Source organism: Acomys minous, assembly GCF_964271855.1.
Source record: "Acomys minous genome assembly, chromosome: 4".
Lineage (NCBI taxonomy): Eukaryota > Metazoa > Chordata > Mammalia > Rodentia > Muridae > Acomys > Acomys minous.
The window spans coordinates 48893391-48920445 of NC_140486.1; the positions used below are offsets into that span (position 1 = coordinate 48893391).

General features: G+C 50.2%; 4 protein-coding genes across 6 annotated transcripts; 2 read left to right on the forward strand and 2 right to left on the reverse strand.

Annotated features, from left to right (window-relative positions):
- The first annotated feature begins 1476 nt into the window (after positions 1–1476).
- On the forward strand, positions 1477–13922 carry LOC311596688 (uncharacterized protein). Of its 2 annotated transcripts, XM_084780396.1 has the most exons (16): positions 1477–2360; positions 2737–2822; positions 2897–2944; positions 3794–3913; positions 4547–4624; positions 4883–4965; positions 5646–5732; positions 5818–5916; positions 7148–7284; positions 9511–9719; positions 9791–9868; positions 10732–10789; positions 11632–11699; positions 12089–12250; positions 13308–13466; positions 13545–13922. In XM_084780396.1, the coding sequence occupies exons 1-16, from the start codon at positions 2222–2224 to the stop codon at positions 13713–13715; spliced, it is 1782 nt and encodes a 593-aa protein (XP_084636522.1). In that variant the 5' UTR covers positions 1477–2221; the 3' UTR covers positions 13716–13922. The 2 variants fall into 2 exon arrangements, with proteins under 2 accessions (XP_084636522.1, XP_084636523.1); XM_084780397.1 differs by lacking the exon at positions 2897–2944 and having other exon boundaries at positions 1478–2360.
- A 1940-nt stretch (positions 13923–15862) lies between these two features.
- Positions 15863–17589, reverse strand: SLC35A4 (solute carrier family 35 member A4; the record flags this gene model as incomplete). The annotated part of the gene is made up of 1 exon (XM_084780406.1): positions 15863–17589. One exon carries the CDS (start codon positions 17587–17589, stop codon positions 16615–16617), a length of 975 nt encoding a protein of 324 aa, XP_084636532.1. The 3' UTR covers positions 15863–16614.
- On the reverse strand, positions 17081–19968 carry LOC311596699 (SLC35A4 upstream microprotein). Of its 2 annotated transcripts, XM_084780429.1 has the most exons (4): positions 19832–19968; positions 18887–18985; positions 17942–18179; positions 17081–17268 (listed from the first exon to the last, which is right to left on the reverse strand). In XM_084780429.1, exons 1-3 carry the CDS (start codon positions 19844–19846, stop codon positions 17982–17984), a joined length of 312 nt encoding a protein of 103 aa, XP_084636555.1. In that variant the 5' UTR covers positions 19847–19968; the 3' UTR covers positions 17081–17268; positions 17942–17981. The 2 variants fall into 2 exon arrangements, with proteins under 2 accessions (XP_084636555.1, XP_084636554.1); XM_084780428.1 differs by lacking the exon at positions 17081–17268 and having other exon boundaries at positions 17643–18179.
- A 362-nt stretch (positions 19969–20330) lies between these two features.
- On the forward strand, positions 20331–27024 carry APBB3 (amyloid beta precursor protein binding family B member 3). Its single transcript, XM_084780398.1, has 12 exons — positions 20331–20465; positions 20745–20908; positions 20992–21068; positions 21914–21974; positions 22144–22290; positions 22410–22537; positions 22932–23046; positions 23159–23243; positions 23639–23722; positions 23975–24090; positions 24229–24420; positions 26513–27024. Exons 1-12 carry the CDS (start codon positions 20417–20419, stop codon positions 26747–26749), a joined length of 1455 nt encoding a protein of 484 aa, XP_084636524.1. The 5' UTR covers positions 20331–20416; the 3' UTR covers positions 26750–27024.
- Positions 27025–27055: the final 31 nt, after the last annotated feature.

Consider the following 27055-nt stretch of genomic DNA (forward strand, 5'->3'; position numbering starts at 1 on the left):
CACTTTTCCTGAGTCTATATTTACACTACCACTCAATATCTCGATCAATTCATTGTTCAAGACACAAAGAACCTGGACATGGCACCGTGGGACCCCTCGAGACGCCTTCAGTAGCAGTCACCGAAGCAGCACGAATATTGCCTTTTCTCCTTTTGAGAAGTAAAATATCATCAATAACTATTGTCCTTGTGGTGTGACCACATACCAGAGATGACCACTCAGACATAGTTTATAGCCGATTGAAAGTCTTTATTTCCAGACGCTGGGACTACACTCAGGTATTTGGGGACCCAAGTGTAGCCCCGGGTATTTAGAGCAAGAGACTTTTAAAGGCAAAAATTATATCCTGCTATCTCTCTTTGTAGTTGCAAGGGAGGTTTGCTTGTTTTTATTTCTAAAGACTTATTTATTATTATGTATATAGTGTTCTGATTACATGTATGTCTGCATAATAATTTATTATTATGTATACAGTGTTCTGATTACATGTATGCCTGCTGGCCAGAAGAGGGCACCAGATCTCATTTTAGCTGGTTGCGGGCCATCATGTGGTTTCTGGGAACTGAACTCGGGACCTCTGGAAGAGCAGCCAATGCTCTTAAACTCTGAGTCATCTCTCCAGCCCCTTCATAACTATTTCAATATATATTTCTGGTTTATTTCTTATTCTTTTATTTATTTTTTTTTTGGAACTGTGTCATATATAGCCCATGCTAACCTCAAACTCACTAGGTAGTTGAGACCGGCCTTGAATTCCTGATCCTGCTGCTTCCACTCCCAAGGGCTAGGATTATAGGCATGTGCTACTGTACATGTTTCTAAAAGACAACCATTGTTATTTTAATGTCAGGTTTTTGATATGATATAATTCATACGACATACATTTTATCCTCTCTGTGTATATATGGGGGTGGTGTGTGCCAGCCAGGAGCTGAGGGCAGGCATCTTCCTCAATTGCTTTTTCATCTTTTCTTTCTTTATTTGTTACTTAGAGTATTAGTAACTTTTCTGTTACTGTGATAAAATACCATGAGGAGAAACAAATTAAGGAAGAAAATTTAATTTGTCTTATGGTTGCAGAGGGGGTGGGTGGAGGGAGGCATGGGTGAATGGGGATGGTGTGACACAAGCATGGAAGCTGGCTGATCACATTTCTTCCACACACAAGAAGCAATGATGGAGACCTAGAAGTGGGACAAGACCATAAACCTTCAAATCTTACCCCCAGTGACATGCTTCCTGGAGCAAGGCTTCCCCTCCTAAAGGTTTCAGAGCCACCTTAACATCACTGACTGGGGAGCAAATATTTCAAGTACAGGAGCCTATATATAGAGAGGATAGTTTTTAAAGCTGGCACAGTGAGTTATTTCAACCAGTTTATTTATTTAGAGACAGGATTGCATTTAGCCATGGCTGACCCAGAACTCACTATGTAGACCAGGCTGGCCTTGAACTCACAAAGATCTGCCTGACTCTGCCTCCTAAGTGCTGGGATTAAAGGCATAAGCACTGTATATAGTAGAGCACTGTATACATAATAATAAATAAATACATCTTTTTAAAAAAGAAATAGTTATGAAGTATGATATTAAAGAATCATTTCAAAGCTGGGGGTGGGGGGATAGGGTGGCTCAAATCTTTAGTCCCAGCACTCAGGAGGCAGAGGCAGATAGATCTCTGAGTTTGAGGCCAGCCTGGCCTACAGAGTGAGTGTCAGGACAGCCAGGGATACACATAGAAACCCTGTCTTGAAAAACAAAAAAGAGCCAGGTGTGGTGGCACACGCCTTTAATCCCAGCACTCGGGAGGCAGAGGCAGGTGGATCGCTGCGAGTTCGAGGCCAGCCTAGTCTACAAAAGCGAGTCTAGGATAGCCAAGGCTACACAGAGAAACCCTGTCTCGAAAAACCAAAAAATATAAAAATATAAAAAAAAGAAAAAGAAAAAAAAAAACAATCATTTCAAACTAGCCCATTTAGTGGGGAGGCCAGAAGTTAGTAACCGATGAAGTTGGTCACCTGAGGGCCCGTGACACTGTTTCCCCTACCACCACATTATGTCTGAACTTTTTTACAAAGAGGGAGGAAAAACCACACCAAAGAGAAGGGAGTGCCGCCGCTTCCTCTGAGAGGTTGCCTGACCAGAGCCACTGACCACCCCGCCCCTCGGACCACAGATGAGAGACATGAATTATTAAGGGGAATTTGAGAAGCTCAGAAGCCATGGAGCCGGGAGAGGCAGTGAGCACGGGGCCTGCTGTGGACCAGGCAGCTCTGAGCCCTCCAGGGCCTCACGCCATCTCTCCCATCCCCCCTGCCAAACTGATTGTGGTGGTAGAAGTGGAGCCGGCCCAGGGATCAGGTGAGACCTATTGAGGGGGGTCTGGGGATGTAGCTCAGTTGTTGCTTGCCTAACATGCACGAAGCCCTGGGTTTTATTCGCAGCAGTGCACACACCTGTCTGAAAAAGAGAAAAAGATCTGGGAACATAGTTGAGTGGTAGAATACTTGCCTAGGATGTGAGAGGTCCTATGTTTAATTCCCAAAACTACGTTCAAAAGGGGGCGGGGGGGGGGTGGAGGGGGAAGAAGGCCTGAGCAGGGCAGCCGGGGGCAAGCCTTCTGAAAGAGGTGGAGCTAAGCCAGCTCAGGTGGGAGGAGCCAGGTGAGGGTAAGACTGAGGAGCCCCTGAGCTCATCTTGTCTCATGAAAATTGACGTGAAGCCCCACCTCTCTCAGGCCTCCAAGAGACCCATGGCCCTACATTTCATTTGGAGGGATCCAAGAGCCTTCGCCTGCTTCAGCCAGGCCCTCTGGAGCCTCAGGTAGATGGGGGGTGTGGGATCGCGGGAGCAGAGGAAGGTGACAGTGCCACTACTGACCCTGCGTGTGTCCACAGGAACTCTGCTTCACCTTCGATGCGGTGCTGGGCCCCGAAGCTGCTCAGGTAGGGGTGTCTGAGAAAGGGACAAGGAGGAGAATGGAAGCTCCCAGGCCTCTGCACCCCAGGATTCTGACTAGACCAAGTCTTTTTGCTCTGGGCAGGCCGTAACAGGTCACCTGACAGAGAGGAATGTGCCTGTGTGTTTCTCTTCTTTCTTTCTTTCCTTCTCCCTTATTGTTTTTAAAATTACAAGTATTATCTGTAGGCTCAGCTAGTAATCAGTCAAGACACAGACACTTGTTATATTTTAAGGTAGCCTTAGTTAACCTGGGGCAGGCCAGATATCAATCCTCTACCTCCCATAATGGGGCAGGCACGGGATCCCTGTCTCAATCCCACGCCATCTGCTTCCAATGACGTCTATCAAGCTACCTTCCAATCATAATCCCAAATTACTTGCTAATGTTCTTCATCTGGGCCAAATTCTCCATCCACGCCTCTGGCCATGTGTTCCTCCTCCATCTGACCCATGGCAGCCTTCCTCTCTTCACTCCAGGTCTCCTCCCTCCTGGTGGTGGTCCTTCTTCCTCCCAGAATTCCTCTCTCTCCTAGCCCCACCTATCTCCTCTGCCCTGCCCAGGTGGGATGGCTGTTTATTAAGCAAAAGGTTGGCCACAGAGACAGTAAGCACTAATTAGCATCAAAATACATCAGACAATCCCCCAACACTCTCCCTCCCCCCACCCCTTTTTTTTTTTCCGAGACAGGGTTTCTCTGTGTGGCCTTGTGTCCTGGACTCGCTTTGTAGACCAGGCTGGCCTTGAACTCACAGAGATCCTCCTGCCTCTGCCTCCTGAGTGCTGGGATTAAAGGCACGCGCCACCACCGCCCGGTGCCTGTGTGTTTCTACAGGAAGCAGAGAGGGAGCTGTTGACACAAGTCCAACCTATACTGGCCTCTGTGGGACAAGGGTACAACATGGCCCTGCTGCTCCAGGGTCGGGAAACAGAGGCACCCCGGTTTGTGCCTCAGGTGAGGCGCCATCAGCACACGGGCATCCTGACATTAGAGTATTGGGAAACGGTCACCTGCTCACCCCAGCCAGGCTAGGGACAGCTTAGGTCTCCCGTGGCATCCTGTGGTTCTTGAAGGACGTTTTACCAAGGCGCATCATGCAGCTGAGGAGACAGGATGGAAGCTGCAGCTCGTGGGGGAGAAGTGACGCACACAGATCGGGTCCCCCGGAGCTCTAACTTCCACACTCCTTGCTAATACCACAGATACTACACTTGAAAGCTTTATTATGAGGGTTTCATTAAAACACCCTCAAATCTGCGGGCCAGTGGTGGTGCACACTTTTTTAATCACAGCACTCGGGAGACAGAAACGGGCAGATCTCTGAGTTCAAAGCCAGCTTGGTCTAAGAGGGAGTTTCAGAACAGCCAGGGCTTCGCAGAGAAACAAAAGACAAAAAAACAAAAACAAAACACCTGCCCCCCCCCCCCAAATCCCTCAAATCAAAATGGCAGTCTCAGAACTTTACCACACCCCTGCCCAGTGATAGTAAGGCCTGCCAAAGACACCTGCTTGCTGTCTGCTTTCCCAAGATGCAGGTAGGGGTGGGGTGGGAAACCAGCACACACTGAGTTTCTCTCTCTACTCCAGGTCCTGCATGCGCTGTTTGAGGAAGCGCTGCCTCTCTGCAGTTCGGGTCCTGTGCTTTGCACACTCAGTCTGGTACAGGTAAGGTCATGGTGGGGGAGGGGCAAGGGAAAACTGGGAGGGCCAAGTTAAGTGACACCACAGAACCCCCACTGAGCTTGTAGATTGCGAGAAGAGAGAAGAGTCCAGTCCCACTCTGCTACTCCAGCTGGGGCTTGACGCTCTGGGGTCATCTTTACACGCCAACTGCCAATGGCGGAAGTCTTGACCTCACTTAGCCCATGGGCCTGCTGGAGAGAAAAGGCTTAGCTTGTGACAACTGTGTTTGTGTGATTCCAGATTAGCCCCAGTGGGCAGACCCGGGACCTGCTCTCCCCATGCCTGGAGGACTTGCCAGTCCTGGATGTGGCCCCTCTGGGCTTGTAAGTGTTCAGGCCCAATGGGGTTAAGGGTGCTTGCCTTAAAGTCACAGTGACACCTTCAAGATAAGCTGTTGAAGGTGTCTACTCTGCCACTCTAGGAGAATGAAGGCCTGAGCTTGGAGTCATGCTTATTGGGCCTAGGTGGGCTCCTGGAACGCCTTTCTATTCTCTTTCCTTCATCCCACATATATACGTCTTATTGCCCTCGTATCAAATATATTTCAACTCTTTTTTTTTTTTTGGTTTTTCGAGACAGAGTTTCTCTGTGTAGCCTTGGCCATCCTGGACTCACTTTGTAGACCAGGCTGGCCTCGAACTCACAGCGATCCACCTGCCTCTGCCTCCCGAGTGCTGGGATTAAAGGCGTGCGCCACCACCGCCCGGCTTATTTCAACTCTTATCCCACCTCATGGCCTGAATAGCTCAGTATCACACTAAGTGGTTCTGAACACATCACTGAGCAGTTTTGTTTTGTTTTTTTTTTTCATCTTTAAAGTGGTCCTAGCTAACCTGTTTCCCTTCCTGGGGAGACCACAGGAGGGGGGGGGGGGAAAGAGAGATTAGACTGAGCCCCGAGCCTTTCGGGATGATTCTTGTGTCCTATGGACAGTGTTGAGACACCTGAGGTCGCTGCATTGCACAGGGGCTGAAGGGCGGTGTTCAGCTTTCCCTTCCTTCAGGGTGGTGAAAGACGCCAGTCAAGTGGAAGTGTCTGATGCCCAAGCTGCCTCTGAGCTGTACCTAAAGGCTGCTGGGAGTGGCGGCAGGTGAGGACATGACACCTGTCACCTACCCACCCCGAGTCCCTACACAACCCTGGATTTATTCCTGAGCCCATCTTGTCCTCTGCAGGGCCTGCTCTCTGCTCACTCTTACTGTGTCCTGCCCTGGGCCTGAGACCCAGCAACTGTGGCGAGGAACCTTGAGGATCATGCAGCTTCCGGGAGACCCGTGAGTCTGACAGCGCCTCCTGGTTGCTCCGGAGAAATGAGGTGGAGGCCAAAGTACAGATGTGAATCTAAATGTTCAAAGCTGACGTTGGAAAACCCCCAAGCAGCCAGCACATCTTCACACCCACTGCCCTCAAACATAATGAAGCCTCAAAATAATGAAGGCTCCAGGTAGCCACCGCAGATAATCATTTCAGGCCAATTTGAGAAACGTGCAGTATCATGGGAGTATTGCCAAATTCAGAAGTGTCTAAAACCAAAATAGAAAGCCAGGTGTCCCAGCACTCAGGAGGCAGAGAGACAGGCAGAATGCTGTGAGTTTGAGGCCAGCCTGGTCTACAAAGCAAGCTCAAGATAGCTGAGATAACACAGAAAAACTCTGTCTTAAAAAAAAAATAAAAAACAGGGTTGGGGATTTAGCTCAGTGGTAGAGAGCTTGCCTAGCAAGTGCAAGGCCTTGGGTTCGGTCCTCAGCTCTGGAAAATTAAATTAAATTAAATTAATAAATAATAAAAACAGAATAGAAACAAATGGCGGAGTAACCTAAATGTATTTCCTGTCTTTTGTTTTTGTTTTTTGAGACAGGATTGGCTGTCCTGGACTTACTTTGTAGACCAGGCTGGCCTGGAACTCACAGGAATCTACCTGCCTCCTCTGCCTCTGGAGTGCAGGGATTACAGGGGTGTGCCACCATGCCCAGCTGGTTTCTTCTTTCTTTTATTGTGTAAGATTCTTTTTCAAAAGATTCACTTATTTTTATTCATGTGTATGTATCTGTTTGCCTATATGCGCACCATATATGTCCAGTGCCTACAGAGGCCAGAAGAGGATGTTGGATCCCCTAGAATTGCAGTTATAGGCATTCCCTCCGACCCCACCCCCGAGACAGGGTTTCTCTGTGTAGCCTTGGCTGTCCTGGAACTCACTCTGTAGACCAGGCTGGCCTTGAACTCACACCGATCCTCCTGCCTTTGCCTCCTGAGTGCTGGGATTAAAGGCGTGCGCCACCAGTGGCCAGCTATAGGCAATTTTGAGCCACTTGATATGGATTCTGAGAATTGAACCCAGGTCCTCTGTAAGAGCAGCAAGTCCTGTTAACTTCTCGTATAAAAAAAAAGTTGTGAAAATAAACGTGGTTGGGTGATTCTGGACAGCGTTACTCCTCCTCACTTACCACAGGGCATTGCCGTTTTCATTTTTTGTTTTGTTTTTTTTTTCCCTCCCTCTGGCAGAGACTGCCCCCTGCTGCGAGTGCTGGCTGGCGAAGCTGCTGCTGAGGAGGAGGTGGAGGGCTCTCTGCCTTGGATAGTCTCCTGGCTCCTGGAGGGAAACAGCTACAGTAGCCTTCTGCTTCGCCTGGACCCAGAAGGTGCCTGAGAGTTGGGCTGGGGTCCTCTGGAAAGCTTAGGCTTGCCTCATGCTTCGACTTCAACCATTCTCTGCCCAATTATAGGCCAGAGAGAGGGCCTGATTCTCTGGGTGGGTCAGCATTCAGGAACGTCGCTTCTCGAAGCATGCCATTGTAAGAAGACTCAAAGGCAATGCTAAAAGTAAAACCCACCACTGCTGCCGCTGTGCGGTCTTGGTGCATGCTTTTAATCCCAGCACTTGGGAGGCAGAGGCAGGCAGATTACTGTGAGTTCAAGGCCTGCAAAGTGAGTTCAGGACAGCCAGAGCAATATAGAGAATTGTCTCAAAAAAACCAAAAACCAAAACAAAACCAACCAACCAACCAACCAAACAAACAAACAAAAAACTCCCCCCAAAATAAAAACAAAACAAAACCCCAAATCCCAAAACAGGCATCAAACCCTTAACCTCAGAGATTTTTCAACACTTTTTTTTTTCCTTTCTCCCATTTTGGGGCAGGGTCTCCCTATGTAGCTCAGGCTGTTCTTGAAATATGTATGTAGCCCAGGCTTGCCAGAACTCAGCATCTTTCTGTCTCAGCTTCCTCAGTACAGGGGTTATAGTTGCTTGCCACCTCATTCAGGGTCTTTACCCAGGATTTTAACACTTTTACTCTTCAGCAGGGTCTCACTGATGCCCACGCTGGCTCTGAACTCCTGGGACAGCAAGAGTGGGCAGCACATCTGAGAGTGCAGATCTAACTCACAAGTGAGAGGGAGACAGGCCTAATTTATAGATGAGGAAAGGACCACTTGCCTGTTTTTACATAGCCATTATGAATGAGGCCTCTGATACAGTAACACCTGAGATTTGGGGGGACATAGATAACGACAATGAAGCTGACATGGTGGCCCACACCTGTAATCCCTGCCCTCAGAACAGTGGGGAAGGAGTACTGCAAATTCAAGGTCATAGTGAGTTACACAGCCAGAGGTCTCAGACAATAAAAAAAAAAAAAAGGCTGGAAAATAACAATACTGAATGGTTGGAGTACAGCTTAGTGGTAAAGCACTTGCCTAGCATGCTTAAGGCCTTGGAGTTGATTCCTAACATCTGGGGGGGGGGCGGGCAGGGGGAGCAGTAGTTAGAACTGGATGTAGCTAGATAGATTTCCTGTATTTGTATATGTTTGAAATTTTCCATTAAGCTAATAAAAGGTCTTGAGCCAGGTGTGGTGGCGCACGCCTTTAATCCCAGCACTTGGGAGGCAGAGGCAGGTGGATCAATGTGAGTTTGAGGCCAGCCTGGTCTACAAAGTGAGTCCAGGACAACCAAGGCAACACAGAGACCCTGTCTCGAAAAACAAAAAAACAAAACAAAACAAAACAAAACCAAAAAAAAAAAATAATAATAAAAATAAAAAAAGTCTTGACTCTCTGTCTCTACAACCAACAAACATTCATTTGACCAGAAGTTCTTAGACTTCCCCTTGTACCAAGCTCAATGGAAGAAGATAATTTGAAGCATTTCACAACTTCGAGATATTACTCAGAATATAAAACTAACCTGTAGATAAAGACATGTCTGCAGAGAGGGCAGATGTGTGTTTATCTATGGGTTAGTCTTATATTCTGATTCAGGCTTTCAGTGGCAGGTGGTTTAGAGTTGCTGTGGATAAAAAGATGAAGTGGCTCTCTTCTCTCACTTCTCTCTCTCTCTCTCTCTCTCTCTCTCTCTCTCTCTCTCTCTCTTCCTCTCTCCCAGACTCCCCCTGCATGGCAGCCAAGAGCTGCTTCCAATAAACCTGCATATAATATATACATATATATAATATTATATATATATATACATATATATATATATGAAAAGATAAATCCAAGCACACAATGAAAGTCAAATAGGAGTTATCAGATGATGAAGATTATGATGACGGTAGTGGTGCCACTGCTGAAGATGATGATGGTGGTGATGACGACTATGAAGAAGAAGATGATGATTTTGGACTGGAGATTGAACCTAGGATTGAACCCAACACAAACTAGGAACATCTACCACTGAGCTACATCCTTAGCCTCTTCCACTTTTTCTTTTGAGATGGGTTCACTGCGTTGAGAAAAACCAAGCCTTGAACTTGCTACTGTGCCTCAGCTACCAGACCTGGCAAGGGTTAGGTGTTTTGATAAACATTCCTTGATGGAAATTTAGAGTGCAGGAAGGGATCGTCTACTGTGTTGTCTCTTCCTAGGTAGCCCATTGAGTTTGCTCCAGAATGCTCTGTTGGGGGCCTCACGAAAGAGGGTGCAGGAGAAAGAGGTGAGGCCCACCCTGTGGAACGCAGTAGAGGAGATGAGGGCCCGCAGGGCCACCCTGAAGATGCTGCGTTTAGGCTTCCTTGGAGACACCTTGACAGCCGGTGGGTTGAACAAACTAGGCAGAGCCCTCTGGGAGCTACAGGTAAGCAAGATGAGATCTGGGGGCACCTGGGTCAGAAGTGGCCAGTGCCCGCTTGAGTCTTTTCCTTCTAGGTGGTAAAAGCCTGGGGCCCAAGAAGCCGTGCACCCAAAGATGCTAGAGCTGAGTCTGTGGGGCTCCCTGAACCACAGGTACATTTTCTCATCTTAACTCTTGGAGGCTCCATATATGTCCACCTTTCCTCTTCTTTGTTTACAGAATATTCCACTTATTTATGTTGATTCTCAAACATGTATTCACCATGTACCACCTGCTCGGTACAGAGCAGCTTTAGCCCTGGGACTTCCCTGCCCTGGTAGAGTTTAGTTTGAGAAGAAACAATTACACTGCCATGGTCAATGCTCTTAAAAATCTTGGGAACGAGGGCTGGAGAGATGGCTTAGAGGTTAAGAGCACTGACTGCTCTTCCAAAGGTCATGAGTTCAATTCCCAGCAACCACATGGTGGCTCACAACCATCTATAATGAAATATGGTCCTCTCTTCTGGCCTGCAGGCAGACTGCTGTATATATAATAAATAAATAAATCTTTAAAAAAAAAAGCTTGGGAACACCTGACTCTATAAGGTATCAATATGCCTTGAAAAATAGAGGAAAGCAAGACTTCACAGGAAGTGACTCCTGATGGACGTTTACAAAGACAGTGAAGAACATTCTAGACAGAGACTCAAACCAGCAGATACTTGGTTTTTTTTCTTTTTGGTTTTTTGAGATAGGGTTTCTCTGTATAGCCTTGGATGTCCTAGACCAGGCTTTGTAGACCAGGCTGGCCTCGAACTCACAGCGATCTGCCTGCCTCTGCCTCCTGAGTGCTGGGATTAAAGGAGTGCGTCACCACACTCGGCTCCAGCAGATACTTGATATTGCAAATTAAGCAACTTAATTTGCTGAAGAACAGAGACAGAGTCAGAGAGTCAGGAATGGAGTGGAGATGGAGGCAGCCAGGGCACACAGACTTTGTAAATCTACTGTGACATTTGGACTGTCTCTTGAAGGTTAAGAGCGAGCCACTGAGCTACTGCAAACAGGGAAGACTCTCCACTCATTCATCAGGTGAGCAAACTGATGAGATGTGAGTATCCCAGGGCTATAGACGACCTCACTCCAGGCCCTGGGATGTGATGCTTTGAGCCCTTTAGAGTCAGGTGCTTCTCAGCCTCCCTGATGCTGCGACCTTTTAATACAGTTCCTCATGTTGTGCTGACCCCCAGTCATAAAATTATTTTTGATGCTATTTCATAACTGTAATTTTGTTGCTGTTATGAACCATAACGTAGACACCTCTGTCTTCTGATGGTCATAGGTGACTCCTGTGAAAGTGTCCTTTGACCCTTAAAGGGGTGTGCACCCACAGGTTGAGAACCACTGCTTTACACAAAGCCATTCTTGTCCAAAATGGGACAATATCTTCTAGGGTTTCCTGTAGGATGGTTGAACCCAGTCCCTTCCTTCCTTTCTCTTCTCTTTTCTTTCTTTAAAACAATTTTTGTTTGTTTGTTTTGAGACAGAGTCTCACTGTGTTGCCCTGGCTGGCCTTGAACTCAAAGAGGTCCTACTCCTTCTGCCTTCTGCGTGATGGCATTATGGGTATGTGCCCCCATGCCTGTCCTCTTTTCCATTTTTATAGTTGCTTACTCACAACATATGTTTACTGACCTGGGATTAGGGAAATAGGGTTGTTAGCTCCTCCTCCTCCTCCTCCTCCTCCTCCTCCTCTTCTTCTTCTTCCTCTTCCTCCTCCTCCTCTTTTCTTTGGCAAGTGTGTTACTGCCCTGGGATTTGCATTATGTTATTCATCCCATCTACAGCGTGCGTGCGTGTGTGTGTGTGTGTGTGTGTGTGTGTGTGTGTGTGTGTATATACACTTTGATGTGACTAATGACATTTCCCTCTAGAGGCAGGAAGAGGATTTCTGGGGTCTGGCCTCCACCAAAAGCATCCCCTCAGGCACTCTGAGGGACAGGTAATAACACTTTACATACCCCCAAAATGGAAAACTCAGGGGAATAAGTTAGTCCTCGTGCCCTGTGCTGATACTGGGGAGGAATGCGGCTTCTGCTGACAAGGCCCTAAAGGCTGCCTGGATCTGCTAGGGGGGATCCTGAGGAGGAGCTGCTGTCTTATTGGGATGAATTATAGTGATGGGACCCTTGTACTACTACAGTACCCATTGGCAGAGCAGGAACTCCTTTCTCCACCTGCAGCCTCCCGAGTCCCCGCTCAGTCTACGGACTCTCCCGGGACAGTTAGATTCTGGGAAGAGCTGTGGCAATGAAGTTCTGTTGGAAAGGTTGCTGTGTGCGTTCTAGACGGACCCTGCATTCTGACTAAGTCTCAAACGATGACATTTAGGCCCATCAGGCACCGGATGTGGCCCTGCAGTTCTTTCTGGCCCAGGCCCAGAGGCAGAGACTTCGAGAGGAACACCAGATTCGGATCCAGAAAGAGCTGGAACATTTGGAAGGACAGGAGGAAGTGGCCCGTAAACAGATCAAAGGCACGGTGGCAGAAGAGGTGAGGAGGGAGATGTATGGGGCTTAAAGCTTCTTGTACACAGGCCAGACACTGAGGCAAGGCTCTAAACTGTAGCAGACTGGTCCATGCGCACTCCACGCCCTTCTCGGCTTGTGAGACAGAAGAGGCCATATTCAGTGCTGTTTGCTACGATGGGCAGCCATAGGCAGGAGGGAACAATGCAGGCTGGACTGGATCAGCCGATATGGATTTGAAGGAGGGACTCAGAGGAAAACTAGAGTCATCCCAGGAGTTCACTGCAGTCAGTTCCTGGAGGGTGCTCAGTGAATAACTATTTAAGAGAAAAATGAGCTGGGAGTGGTGGCACACACCTTTAATTCCAGCACTCAGGAGGCAGAGGTAGGTGGATCTCTGTGAGTTCGAGGCCAGCCTGGTCTACAAAGCAAGTCCAGGACAGCCAAAGCTACACAGAGAAACCCTGCCTCGAAAAACCAAGAAGAAACGAAACAAAACAAAACAAAATAAAACAAAAATAAAAAAAGAAAGAAAGAAAGAAAAAAGAAAAGAAATAAAACACGTGGCTAGGTACAATGGTCAGGCCTCCCAGCACCCAGTAGGCACAAGCAGGAGAGTTCAAGGTCAGCCTGGCATATAAAGACGACCCTGTCTTTTCCCTGCAAACAAACAAACAAACAGAAACACAACAAAAACTAATTATGTATGTGGTGGGAACTCAAATAAGGCAAAATTGTAAGTACAGCAGAAAGAAACTGTTCTGTCTGGCTAGAGGCTACCTAGCGAGTGTGTAGTCAGAGGCGAAATTACAGAGACAGCAGGTCACTTCTCTGGGTTTGGATTTCACTCTAGTAAGGATAGGGAACTCCCGAAGCTCATACCATTTCGGCTCTGTCCCCAGTAGCCATGGGAGTTTGGTCAATTAGACTAATTCCCTGATGCACTGTTTACAAACCTGGAAAAGGGAAAAACGCATCCTAAGGTCGTTAGGGATAAAATGAGGTCGAATGCATGAAGTACGTAGCACAAAAGCCTTGCATAGCGCGGGCCCTGGCCGAGGGCACAACTTAAATCTTTGCAGGCTTGTGAGGAGGAAGGGAGACGGCGGAAGGAGCAGATGGTGCTGAAACTTCAGGTGGAAGCCCTGCAGGCCGAGCGGGATACGGCGGAGCAAGATCTGGTGGCCCTCTATGACTTGTATGTGCAGGCCACCCGAGCTCGGACATGCCACTTGCTGCAGGTCAGTGGCGACAGGGGGCAGGCCTGAGGTTGGTACCAAGGCTGATGGACCAATAGGCACCTCTGACTCTGGACACAGGTATTCCAAGCCTGGCAGGAGCTGTGGGAGGAAAAGGCCGTGGCCACAGAACATCAGTACCGCAGTCTGCTGGCTGGAGTCCTCCAAGACACCGTCGATCTGGCCTTGAAGAACCAGGAACTCCAGGCCCAGAACCAGCAGCTTGAGCAGAGTGCAGGCAGGACCAGCTGAGCTGGAGTCCCGCCAGGAGAGAAGACTGGTCAGGAACACTTTGGGGCTAATTTCCTTTGTCTTCGTTCACGAGGGCCCGGGGAGGGAGAGGAAGGCCTACTGACCAAGCTGGCTCCTACTCAGATCATCACTACCACCATTCACCATGCCTCCTTGTACCAGCCTCTGCTAAGTGCTCAATACCTATTATTTCACTTTGCTTTCTCAGCTCTGTTGTGTCATTAGACCCTCATTTCAGAGATAACCTGTCCTAGTGACTGCCCAAGGACAGTCAGCTAAGTAGCAGAAGCAGCATCCCCCCCCCCCCCCCCCCCCGCTGGCTCTCATACAGCCCAGGCTGACCTGACTTGTTATTTAACTAAGGATGCCCTTGAATTACTGGCTTTCCTGCCTCCAACTTCAGAGTGCTGGGATTGAAGGCTGGTACCAGGACAACCAGCTCTTGTTTTGAAAAGCCCACCCAGTAGTCTACCTTGAAAGCAGGGCCTGAGGTTCCTCTGGCCAGGATTCCAAAGGACAGATGACTACAGGTATTGGTTGTGACAGAACCAGAGGCAATAGGAGCCAAAATGGTGGCTGGGTATGCCGCTTCGTGCCCATAAACTCCGCACTCCAGAGGCTGGGGCAAGAGGATTGCTTGCAATTTGAGAACAGCCTAAGCTATATGATTTACTCCGGGTTAGCATGGATTATTATGTGAAGCCTTGCCTCAAGACACATTTGTGGCCTTGAGTGCTTTCTAGCCTAATTTGTTCTGCTGGATAAAGGGCTTTTTAGTCCCAAGAATCCCTAAACTCCTCAGAGCTGAAGGTAATTTAATTTAAAAAAATTTTTTGGGGGGCTGGGCATGGTGGTGCACATCTTTAATCCCAGCTCTCAGGGAGGCAGAGACAGGTGGATCGCTGTGAGTTTGAGGCCAGGTCTACGAAGTGAGCGAGCCCAGGACAGCCAAAGCTACACAGGGAAACTCTGTCTCGAAAAACAAATAAGTAAAAATTTAAAACCTTTTTTCAGTGCTGGGAATGAAACACAGGGCCTCGTACATGTAGGCAAGTGCTTAACTACTTTCATTTTTTAAAAAAGACTTTTATGTATGAATGCTCTACCTGCACTCCAGAAGAGGGCATCAGATCACATTATAGATGGTTGTGAAGCACCATGTGGTTGCTGGGAATTGAACTCAGGACCTCTGGAAGAGCAGACAGTGCTCTTAACCGCTGAGCCATCTCTCCAGGTCCCTTCTTTTTTTTTTTTAAGACCTAATGTAACAGCCGGGCGTGGTGGCGCACGCCTTTAATCCCAGCACTCACGAGGCAGAGGCAGGTGGCTCACTGTGAGTTCGAGGCCAGCCTAGTCTACAAAGTGAGTCCAGGATGGCCAAGGCTACACAGAGAAACCCTGTCTCGGAAAAAACAAAAAACAAACAAAAAAAACCACCTAATGTAACGTAGCCTAGGCTGGCCTTTCACTTTAAAACAAATTATGTGTTTGTGAGTAGGTCTATGACTGCCATGGAGGTCAGAGGTGTTAGATCCCACTGGAGATAGAGTTGTGGGTGACTGTGGCTGCCTGGGAAGTGAACTTGGGTCCCCTAGAAGAGCAGCACACAATCTTAACCACTAAGTCAGATCCATCTGCATTCTTTAAAAAAAAAAAAAAAAGATTTATTTTATTTATTGCATATGAGTGCTTTATCTGCAGAGGGCATCAGATCACATTATAGATGGCTGTGAGCCACCATGTGGTTGCTGGGATTGAACTCAGGACCTCTGGAATGGCAGGCGGCACTCTTAACCCCTGAGCCATCTCTCCAGTACTCCATCTATGTTCTTGATCCAAGTAGTTACAGGCTTGCATCACCACACCCTCTCAGAACTTCCTTTTCTGAGACAGGGGCTCAGGGAGCAGCTTGGCCTGACCTTAAGCCTGAGGTCCTCCTGCTCCACCTCCTGGATGGCTGGGATCACAGGTGTGCCTCGCCCTAACCGGCCAACACTGGCTCAGGCCCACAGAACTCACAAAAGAAACACCACCATGGATAACAGCTGAAGAGCCATTTTCTCCTACTCTAGGTGTTACTCCAAAATTACTTAGGAAACTCCTATTTGAGGGGAGCCAGGAAACACGTAAGACAGGAGACAACAGGATGGTTGTAGGAGGCACCCTACACCCCAGAACACTTTATTAAGACCTTATTGCTTAAGGAGTTAGACACTGATTACCTATGAACGTTTTCTGTCCCTGGTCCTTGGCGACTCTGCAGCGCCCTCCCAAGCTGCTGGAAGCTGGAGCACGACTAAGAAGGGGCAAGAGTGGGCTTCAACAGGGCCCTCGAGTTAGCACAGGGCTCGGGAGTGTGGGCTTAAGCCAGGGCCCAGGGGCGATGTTCCCTGAGACGAGTCAAGCCCCAGCCCCTTATGACCTTTCCAGATACCGGCTGGGGAAGGAGAACAGCACGGTGGAGGGGCAGATGAGGGATCTCTTATGTGGAAGTCAAGCTGGGCTGGAGCAGCCAGCACCAAGGGTCAGGAGTGACCGCAGCGGGCAGGCAAAGGAAAACTTCACTTGAAGCAGCCATGTACATGCAGGACAAGGCAGGGTTCCTCAAGGACAGGCTGCCCGGGCCTGGGTGTGGGGCTCCTAGCTTTTTTCTTTAGTGTGAAGGAATACGGGGGTGCAGTTAGGCGTTTCCTTAGCCAAGTCCGCTCTTTATATCACCTCAGGGTAAGTCCCACCCACCCACCCACCCGAGTGATCCAAAGCCTAGCCTGGCCACCCCAGCTTTTCTTACAAGGCACTTGTTACAGGGCTGCTGAGTGGGGGTGGGGAGATGGCAGGTGGCTCTGGCGGTTGCATCTATCCTACACAGCCACAAGTGAGAGTGGAGGTGGCCAAGGACTTAGGGGCTACCGTAGTACAAGCACACAGCCAGGCCAATGAGCATGGTGGCCAGGAAGAAGACAGCTGTGAGCTGCAGCTGCAGCAGCGCCGCTGAAAGCACAGCATTGACCACCAACGAGCAGGACACAATGAAGAGGCGCGTGATGCTGCCGCCATGCTTCATGACAGCCGACATGAGCAGTCCGTTTACAGCCTGGTTCAGCACCACAAGCACTGCCCATCCGGAGAAACCCTCCAGGAAGCCCGGGCCTGGGCCACTGGCGGCATACAGTCCTAGGTTCAGGATCACCCCAAAGGTGTAGAGGAAGAGGTTCTGAAGAGCCAGGGGCAACCGCTGTCGCTTCATGATCAGCTCGGTGTACACGGATGACAAGCCGGAGATGAGGCAGTATAAGAGGAGCAGCAGCAGTCCCAGTGGAGTGATATGCAAGGGCATGGGACGGGCTCCAGCCGCTGATGGGGGCCTGGGAAGGGTGCTCGTAGGTTCCTGAAAGCCGCCTGATGCATAGCAGGCCCCTGCAGCCATCAGCAGCAGCAGTGCCAAGCCCTGGCGTGCAGAGAGGCGGTGCCCAAGGCAGAGGCAGTAGAGCAGAGCTGTGCTTCCGATCTTGAGGTTGCTCAGGACCTGATAGGTGCTGGGGTCCATGTAACGCTGCAGATAGATCACCAGGTTGTTGTTGGCGCCGTAGAGCAGGGCAGACAGGGCAAAAGGTGCAGCCTGGCGCCAGGGCGGTGCACCCTGGGGCCATGTTTGCCAGCCTACCAGGAGGGAGAAGGCGCACAACAGTAGCTTGGTCAGCTCAGTGAGTAACACAGCTGAGGAGGGCCGGAAGGGCACTCGGCCATCGACATGGCACAGTGCTAAGAATGGCGCATGGGCACCATACATGGCAGTGGACAGGAACAGCATCAGGGTCCAGCGAGCCTGTCTTGGTCGGGCTAGGCCTGGCGTACCCCCATCTTCTACACTCATGGCCCACACCAGACCCCGTGTGGCCTGTGTAGCTAGCAAGGGACAGAGGGACCGGGACACACTGGAAGGAAACTAAGTAGAGATCTGTGGCACATCACCAGAGAGAATACTGAGTGTCAGAGCCAGCTGCACATTCCACAGTTAGGTACTGAAAAGGGGGTTCATGACCCACAGTTTTGGGGTCAGTCCCGTGGAACTAGGGAGGGAAGGAGTGTAGGGTGCAGGCTGACGAACCACTGTCCACTCTCTGCAGGAAGAAAAGCAAGGACGAAAGAGGCAGAACAGGCGGGGACAGCAAACGGACGATAGCCAGGGGAGCCGGATAGAGTGTCTGTGACGGAAAGGTCTCTACCTGCAGGCCCAACACGCTCATCCTGCTTTCCCCAGAGGGTCTAGTCAGGCCCCTTTCGTAGTGACTTGAAGTAGTTCTTCAGTGTCTTCTCCACGTTGGGTACGGCATATGCCTGGGCCGCATAGATGCCAGTGCAAGTGCCCACTGCAAAGCCCAACACTGCCGATGCCCTCAGTCTGGCCACCACATAGCCTGCCAGGAATCCCTTGAGGAACGGGGAGGACAAGAGTGAGCCATCCTGCAGGGGGGGAAAAAAAACCACAGAAGGGAATCAGGTGTGCTCTCCTTTTCTCTGCCTCGGAAGGATTTGAGCTGAGCTTAGAGTATTGGGCCATCTGTTCCTTCCAACCGCCGACAGCTGTGCTCTTTTCTCCAAAGATTATCTCCAAGTTCTGGAGCTAGAAAAGGGATGCGGGTGGGGGGTGGGGGTCCCAAACACACCATCCCAGAACCTGGGCTCAGAGGGCTCTAACCACAACCCCATTCAGCCAGAATGCCACACAGGCTTCAAGGAACCTGAGCCCCTCCTGTTCCCCCGTTTTCACTTCCTAGCGTGCTCTCTGATAACTACAAACTCACCACCTTACTCCTGCTTCGTGTTCATAACTGTGCGTATCACCAAGGCTTTGTCTATGCAGTACCTGGAACGTTCACTCCCCCCACCCTCCACCCCCCACTTCACCTATTCAATACCAACTTAAGATCTCAGCTCAAGCGCTATTTCCCCCCCCCCCCTTCTGGTTGTGAGACAAGGTCTCTTGTGTGTAGCCTGGTCTACAGTTCTCTAGGTAGACCAGGCTAGCCTTGAACTTGTGTGTGTGGCACAATAGCCAGTCCAAGGTGCTATTTTTCTCAGGGAGACTTTTCTGGGCCCTCAATATCCATTTGCTAAAAATAAAACTCTTATCTCCGACTCAACATTCCTAAGAGCAATGGCGCCCTTACCTGGCCTACACCACTGTTGACTTCGTCTTCCACACGCTGCTGTAGGCGCTCCAGCTGGTTCTTGAGAAATGTCAGGTCCTTAAGCTTCGGCAGAGAATCCTAGGACAAGGGAGAGGCTGGCTCCAGCAGGCTTGACCCAGTCCCATGCCCTGCTCAATTTTATCAGAGGCTAGGAACTAGGTGAGCTGTGGGAGGGACGATGGGAAGATCCAAATAAATCTCTTCCTACAAAACCTTCCTGAGACGGCAGTGACAAAGGAAGACAAGACACTGAGAGGCAAAGCATTCACACGGGGGACAGAGAGGTGACAGAATGGAATGTGCACCAGAAACTCAAAATGACTGCCACAGAATCACATGGCAAGCAGAGGAACTTCCATTTTACTTTATGGGAAAAAAAAATACTAGAGACTGAAAAGCTTGTAAAAATCCATTAGTCTGCTTTAACTGCTGTGTCCCACCCAGTATCTGACAGAAACTGGCAGGCTATTTGTCTGTCTGCGGGTGATGCTGGCCTTCCAGACACGTGAACAACGGGCGGCAGCAGTCCTTTTACAGCTACTCGGGGTTAACCTGACATATGCTTTGGCCATCCCACATTGAATGAGGATACATGGATAAGTGGAAGAATTCAAGAGTGAGCAAGAAGTGTTTGAGTGAGGGTTGTGGTAAGGGTGGGCGGGAAACGCTGTCTCTGTAAGGGAGACTTCAGGGGCTAGGGAACCGAGCAGAGTGAGGACTGTTGGAGTAAATATATTTGAATGTGTGCTCATAGTTAGGCACCGTGTCTGTCCCCTTCGCCTAAAGCCCTCTACTGTTGAGGATGTTGACAGGAGCTCCCTCCCCAAGAAAACAAGAACTATCCCTATCGCCTCGGTTCAGAACTAAAAACGTTAAGGAATGTGAAAACCACGCCGACTGAAGCAGTCCTCGCTTTCAACTCACCTTGTCATCCGCCATCTTCCCCCCGACGAACTTGTTGCGCGTGCGCAACCCCGCCTCCCCATGTCAAAGGCCACGTCCATCTTTATTGAGGGCAGAGGCACTTCCGGGGCATTTCGGGAGAGGGCGGGGCGTTTTGCTAAATTGTGGAAGGCTGTCATCCTAGATACCGCCCCGGGACTTCTCCGATCCGGTCCTAGGCGGTGTGCGCGCGGGTAAAGGTCGGGACGTGATGATCTCACGCTCCACGCGATGATCTTATTCGCGTCCTGGTGTGCACACCGTGCACGTTCTCCTCGCCCGTCTTCCGCCGTCCGAGGAACTCATAGTTGCGGGCCAGTGCGGAGTTCGTAGTGTCAGTGCGTTTCGTAGGACACACGCACCGAAAGGCGCGAGCACCCGGGGAAGCAGCAGCCGCCGCCGCTCCGCCAGCTCAGGCCCGCCTCCGCCCTCCCCCAAGGCCCGCCTTATCCCGCCCAGTGTTTGCGCGGAGCCGGTTGGCCCGGCGGTCTCCGGCGCAGAGGCTGGCCTTGTGGGCCCTGCAGCTCCGGAGGTCGTCTTGGGCTGAGAGCGCAAGCCGCAGAGGCGATGCTGGGCAAGGATTATATGTTGGCCATCATTCTGGTCAACTGCGATGGTGTGCACCGGGGGTCCGCCTGGGAGGACCAACAGCTGAGGGGAGATGAGGGATGAAGGAAGGTTACTCGAGGTTCAGACACGGGGTGGTGGTGGTGTTTGGCGTCTCGGGAATGAGAAACAGAGGATAAGCGAACCTTGATCTTTGCATGTGCTATCTTTAAAACTGGGGAGTTGAGATCTAGGTTTAGGGCTGTCTCCTATAGGGTGGAGCGAGGTTATAACGGCAGTGTTGGGAACTCACGCATAGTATGCGCCCTTTAATCCCTTGTTCCCGTAGATGACTTGTGGGGGGACCAAAATCTGGAAGGGGAGACAGGCCTACCTCCAGGCTGGAGAAAGATCCGTGATGCTGCAGGTACTTATTATTGGCACGTTCCCAGCGGTAGCACTCAGTGGCAGCGCCCGACCTGGGACCTAGGAGGTGCAGAGGACCCAAGGACGGTAGGTAGGACCGTGAAGAGGGGGCCTGCACTCGTGAACGGACCTAGGCCTGCTGGATACAGTGACCAATCTCTATTCCACAGGGGACAGAGGGGATTTGGGAACTGCGACCTCCCAAGGGGAGATCCTTCTCCAGCCTGGACAGTTCATTGAACCGGAGGTAACGGGTGGCCCAGGCCAAATGAAAACCTTGGAGTCACTGTGGCACTCCCTCCCCCCCCACCCCCCCCACCCCCGCCAAAGAAACCAGCTGGACACCCTCCCCCTTTTTTTTTGAGACAGGGTCTCAGCTCTCACTGTAAATCTGATCGAGAGGTGGCATCGTGCCTGCTTCCACAATTTCTTTTTTTTTTTTTTCTTTTTTCTTTTTGGTTTTTCGAGACAAGAGTTTCTCTGTGTAGCCTTGGCTGCCCTGGACTCACTTTGTAGACCAGGCTGGCCTCGAACTCACAGCGATCCGCCTGCCTCTGCCTCCTGAGTGCACAATTTCTTTTTAAATTGTGGTTCTGGCCTCTTGTCAGTTTGGGACTCCATTTGTGCTTGGCTTTGTCTCTTGCCCTTGACTCTAGAGTATTCTGAATTTTGTCTGTTGCAAGTCCTTATCATTAAGTCTATGTTCTGTGTTCTCTGTCCTGACCCATCAGGGTTTAACAGACCCCAGCTGCTGGCGTCATTCCTTCTAGGGTTCCTATTCTGTGTTCTAGACTCCCTTGTTCAAGTTTGCCGCTCTTCTCCACATTTCAAATTCATATCCATACTCACGTCTTTTCAGTTTATGCCTGTGTCTTGTGGCCCGAATTTCTTCAAGTTTTAAACTGCTCTTGGTTAATTTACTATATTCTGGGTCCTACCTTTTTTTTTTTTTTTTCTGGCTTTTGCATTTGTCGTGTCATATTTTGGGTCTTGGGTCACACAAATCCTGTGCTTGCTCAGGTAGGCTAGGTTTTACGGTTGCCCCTAATGTAGGAATCCTAACCCTTTGACTGGCTCTGCTCTCTGTTCCAGTAACTCTCTGACATGGCATGGGGAAGACTCCTATGTCCGGAGCTTGGAGCCAGGAGCTAAGGTAGTGAATGGGCCGGATGGCCGGCGTAAGCCGTCGGGAGATCCCAAGGGAAAGATTCGGGGCAGAGGATAAAGAGTGGGGTTGATGAAGTGTGCCAGAGTTTCCACCTGTGGATCCTGTGTCATCCACCACTCCGCATGTAGTCACTTCTTCTCCCCTGTCTTGTCAGTGCTTTGCAGTCCGCTCTCTGGGCTGGGTAGAGGTCCCTGAGGAGGATCTAGCACCAGGGAAGAGCAGTATTGCTGTCAATAACTGCATCCAGCAGCTGGCCCAGACTCGCCACCGGAGCCAGCCCCATGATGGTGCTTGGGGTGAGGTGAGCTGCCTGGTTTCCCCAGGGGTTTCAGCCTATGGCTCAGCAGAGGTGGGTTTTTCCCTGAGTGGCTTCTTTGCCATGCTAGCCGTTTTCAACAGTCAACTCTCTGCCTTTGGCAGGGCCAGAACATGCTGATGATCCTGAAGAAAGATGCCATGAGCCTGGTGAATCCCCTGGACCACAGTCTGATCCATTGTCAGCCTCTGGTTCACATCCGCGTATGGGGTGTGGGCAGCTCCAAGGGCCGGTGAGGACTTCTGCATCTCCCCAAGCGAGAGTTGCTTCACCCTCCCCCCACCCCTTGCAGGCTGTGATCCCCTCTGATGCTGAACCCTTTGGACACAGATCCTCTGATGTGGACCCAGCACGGCCTTCCCTGCCTGGTTCAGCCCTGGTTGGGGTGGGTGGGCCACCCAGCTCAGCAGGGACAGATAGGGGAGAGTCTGAGAGGCTGGGCTGATTTTCTCCTGTGCTCCCACATGCTTCTGGAACAGTGACAGGTATGTGACAACTAGGTACTCTGAGCTCTGCTCCTGACTTCCTCATTCCAACTTTGTCATATCTTTGGCCTAACTTTAGAAACCTCTTAGAGGCACTTGGAAGCCCCTTCTCCTAACCAGCGTTATTCCTGCCCCTGCCAGGGACTTTGCCTTTGTTGCGGGTGACAAAGACAGCTGCATGCTCAAGTGTCATGTGTTTCGCTGTGATGTGCCTGCAAAGGCCATTGCAAGTGCTCTGCAGGGGCTCTGTGCACAGGTGAGGGCCGGTGGCGGGCAGGGACTATGGAGTTGGGATGGGGTGGGCTTGGCCCCTTACCCTGCTTTCTCTCTCCTTCTGCGGGCCTCATGCTGGCTGCACTGCGGTTTAGATCTTGTCAGAGAGGGTAGGAGTCAGTGGAGAAGCTGCTTGCTCTTCCCCAGATCCGATTTCCCCTGAAGACTTCCCAAGGCAAGGTACGGGGAAAGGCTTGCTGCATTGCCACCTCGGGCTGCTTTAGTGAGAGATGGTGGTGGGAAGGAGGGCAGGGCTCCTGGTTATTTAGCATCCAAAGCAGTGAACTGGAGGTGCAGCTGCGGATTCTCCTTTACTGGCAACAGCTCTAGCTGGAATCCCGGCACATTCACTAGTGTGGGGAAGCCGGCCGTGAAGAGGCATGCCTGTAATCCCAGCACGTGAAAGGCAGAGAAAGCCATACGTTTAAGGCCAGCTTGTTCTTCATCGAAAGTTCCAGGCCAGCCAGAGCTGGTTACATAGTGACACCCTGTCTTCATACTACCCCACAGGAAGGGTGGGGAAAGGGGTAATTGAGTTTCTGTGCTAGCTTAGTGCTTGATATGTCTTATTTCAGTGGAGTTGCTGGATGCTGTGAGCCAGGCTGCTCAGAAGTATGAGGCACTGTACATGGGCATCTTACCAGTCACCAAAGCCATGGGTGAGGACTGACGGGGCTGGGTGGGCATGGGCCTGTTAGGAAAAGGGGACCCGGGTGAAGTGAGATCTGTGCTGAAGCAAACGAATCTTAAGAGTTCTTGCATGGCCGCAGGCAGCCTGTGATCCACTACTCAGACTTCAACCATTCTCTTCCCTTCTCTGAATCTCAATGATTCTTAATGAAAGGGTCCTAGAAATTCCCTGCAGACCCGTCCTCTCCAAGCCAGACAGCGCAATGGGCATGTCTCCTCAGGTATGGATGTGCTGAACGAGGCCATTGGTACCCTCACTGCCCGGGGGGACCGGAAGACCTGGGTCCCTGCTATGCTGAGTGTGTCTGACTCTCTGATGACTGCACATTCCATTCAGGTACCACAAGGGGGTGAAGTCCGGGATCTCGGAGCGTGGGCAGGCATGTTGAGGGGCGGCGTGCATCTTTACTTGGTTCTGGAAGTACTGGGTCTTGCCATTGCGTAGCTTTGTAGTGATTAGGCTCTGTGTGGGCAGGCAGAGGCTGGTGCAGAGGAAGAGCCACTATGGCAGTGCCCTGTGCGCCTTGTAACCTTTATTGGTGTCGGCCGTGATCCACATACCTTTGGCCTCATCGCAGACCTCGGTTGCCAGAGCTTCCAGTGTGCAGCCTTCTGGTGCCAGCCTCATGCTGGGGGACTCTCCGAAGCTGTGCAAGCTGCCTGCATGGTGAGTTGGGAGTGCAATGAGAATGGGAGGAGGAGGCTTTCCCTGCGGCTCCTCCCTACTGTGGAGTGGGCTCCAGATGGGCAGTTCCACTTAATCACAGCCCAGCGATCCCAGGGCCAAATCTGGCTCATAAATACATTTGGATCCTTAATGCTATTTTTGTGTTGGTGACTAATATTTGAAGTTTAGGGCATCCCACATAATTGCTATTTCTGCTTTTCTTTTCTTTCCCTTTTTTTGTTTTGTTTCACCAAGACAGGGTTTCTCTGTGTAGCCTTGGCTGTCCTGGACTCGATTTGTAGACCAGACTGACCTCAAACTCACAGAGATCCATCTGCCTCTGCTTCCCCGAGTGCTGGGATTACAGGCCTATGCCACTGCGCCCTGCTTTTCTTAAAGTATGGGGAAATACAGCTGGGCGTACTGGTGCACGCCTTTAATCCCAGAATTTAGGGAGGCAGAGGCAGGTGGATCCCTGTGAGTTTGAGGCCATCCTGGTCTACAAAGTGAGCCCAGGACAGCCAGGACTACACAGAGAAACCCTGTCTTGAAAAACCTACCCCCTTGCTCCCCCTCCATCCCCCAAGAAAAAAATTATGGCAAATGCTAATACAGGGCACACACACATGTACACATAGACACACTTGTAGACACACTTATGTGACACCTCAGTATTCAGGTGAGGTTGTGCTATGTAGAGTGGGCACTGTTTGACTCATTCAGCATTCAAATGTAAGATGCTTAAGCTACACTATTCGGGTCACTTAATTTAGCTCACTTATTAATTCAACAAACGAGTACCTGCCGGGTCCAACTACTACAATTAGTCCTGAGAATTCACTGGTGTAGAAGGCACAGGCAGCCTTTGTCATCACAGAGCAGTCTAATAGAACAGAAACATCAGAAATAACTTACACACCGCATCATGGTGGAGATGCTTCCTCAGGAGTCAGGAGGGCTACCTGTAGGGGGGTAAAACAGGCACACAAAGAAGTGTACCAGAGCAGAGGACCTTGGGAGTGGAAGTGAGAGAGGTGTTAGTGGTTTACAGTCCCTGAAAGAACATGGCATGCATGGCCTGCAAGAGGATGTAGTACGGAAGAGAACAGGAAGAATGGCAGAAACCAGGTCATGAGACCCTTATAGACGAGCCTGGGGTACTGAGCATCCTTGAAGGGTTCTAAGCAGGACAGTAAATTGAGATCTGTGGATCTTGTCTGAAGCTACCTTGCAGGTTAACAAGAGGAAGTAGGGAGGCTAAGTGTCAGCTATTTTGGGAGTGGGCTGGGTCTATAGACTTTCTCTTCACTAGAGCCTCGGTTTTGCCAGAGACTGCTACAGAAGAGTGAGAGACGGAGCAGAGGCTCATAGTGGAAGGTATAGCTAAGAGTGTAAGTTTGGGCTAGTTTTGGCGCACACCTTTAATCCCAGCAGAGGCAGGTAGATCTCTATGAGTTCGAGGCCAGCCTGGTCTACAGAGTGAGTTCCAGGACACTCAGGCTACACAGAGAAACCTTATCTTGAAAAACAATAACAAAAGAGTGCAAGTTTTGCAGCTGAACAGACTTATGGCTGGATGGCAGTTCAAACATTTTCTCTTTGTGAGACCTTAGACCAGTGGTTTTCAACCTAATGCTATGACTCTTTAATACAGCTTCTCATGTTGCAGTGACCCCAGCCATAAATTATTTTGTTGTTATAACGGTAATTGTGCTCCTGTTATGAATCATAATCTGATATGCAGGGTATCTGATAGGTGACCCCATAGGGGTTGCGACCCACAGGTTGAGAACCACTGCCTTAGACAAATCATTTATTGGCTCTGAATCTTGGTATATTTATTTGCAAAATGAGTATAGTAACACCTCATAAATAACTAGACTAAAATAAATTATCATACAAAGCACTTAATAGTATCTAGCTTTTGCTCAGTTTTATGTTTTTGTTGTTGAGGTACTGGGAATGCTACAGGTGTCAGAGACATGACTATGGGTATTGCATCAAACAGAATTCTTGCCAGTTACCTGCCCTACAGAAGCTTTCAGGTGTCTAGGGGCAGAGAGCTGGATGCTCATACACCCCTTCTTCCTAGGTTCAGTACCAGAAGTGTCTAGTGGCCTCAGCAGCTCGGGGCAAGGCTTGGGGTGCCCAGGCCCGTGCTCGCCTCCGGCTCAAGCGGACCAGCTCCATGGACTCCCCAGGTGGCCCCCTGCCTCCCCCGCTACTCAAAGGAGGGGTTGGAGGTGCTGGAGCGGCTCCTCGAAAGCGTGGCGTCTTCTCATTTCTTGATGCCTTCAGGCTAAAACCTTCTCTTCTCCATATGTCCTAAATTGATCTAGAGGGGTGGGGAAAGAGGCTGTACTCCTTCAGCCCCAGGGCTCTGTAGCCTTACCTTCCTGCCCATCCTTGATCCTTGCCTCCCTGTATTTATGACCAAGTTCGTTCTTTATACGGATGGCTGAGAGGCCCTGCACTAGACTTAGGCCCTGCGCCCCTTCCCTTGGTTCCTTTTGTTCCTTGCCCGTGTCCAGCCCTGGACAATTGGCTCTACCTCAGCAACTTTATAGCAGAATCAGTGCAAATAAAAGTCCCTCAGTGACCTCACTAGTTGTGAGTATATTAACCTGGGATAAGA

Excerpts from the sequence above, each read along its gene's own strand:
- APBB3 (XM_084780398.1), top strand. The coding sequence starts at position 20,417 with ATGCTGGGCAAGGATTATATGTTGGCCATCATTCTGGTCAACTGCGAT. Across the intron at positions 21,069-21,913 it reads GACAGTTCATTGAACCGGAG|TAACTCTCTGACATGGCATG; the intron begins GTAACGGGTGGC and ends TCTCTGTTCCAG. Across the intron at positions 23,047-23,158 it reads TGCAGGGGCTCTGTGCACAG|ATCTTGTCAGAGAGGGTAGG; the intron begins GTGAGGGCCGGT and ends ACTGCGGTTTAG.
- LOC311596688 (XM_084780396.1), top strand. The coding sequence starts at position 2,222 with ATGGAGCCGGGAGAGGCAGTGAGCACGGGGCCTGCTGTGGACCAGGCA. Across the intron at positions 9,720-9,790 it reads GAGCCCTCTGGGAGCTACAG|GTGGTAAAAGCCTGGGGCCC; the intron begins GTAAGCAAGATG and ends TTTTCCTTCTAG. Across the intron at positions 13,467-13,544 it reads GGACATGCCACTTGCTGCAG|GTATTCCAAGCCTGGCAGGA; the intron begins GTCAGTGGCGAC and ends CTCTGGACACAG.
- LOC311596699 (XM_084780429.1), bottom strand. Across the intron at positions 18,180-18,886 it reads TCAACAGTGGTGTAGGCCAG|GATGGCTCACTCTTGTCCTC; the intron begins GTAAGGGCGCCA and ends CCCCCCCTGCAG.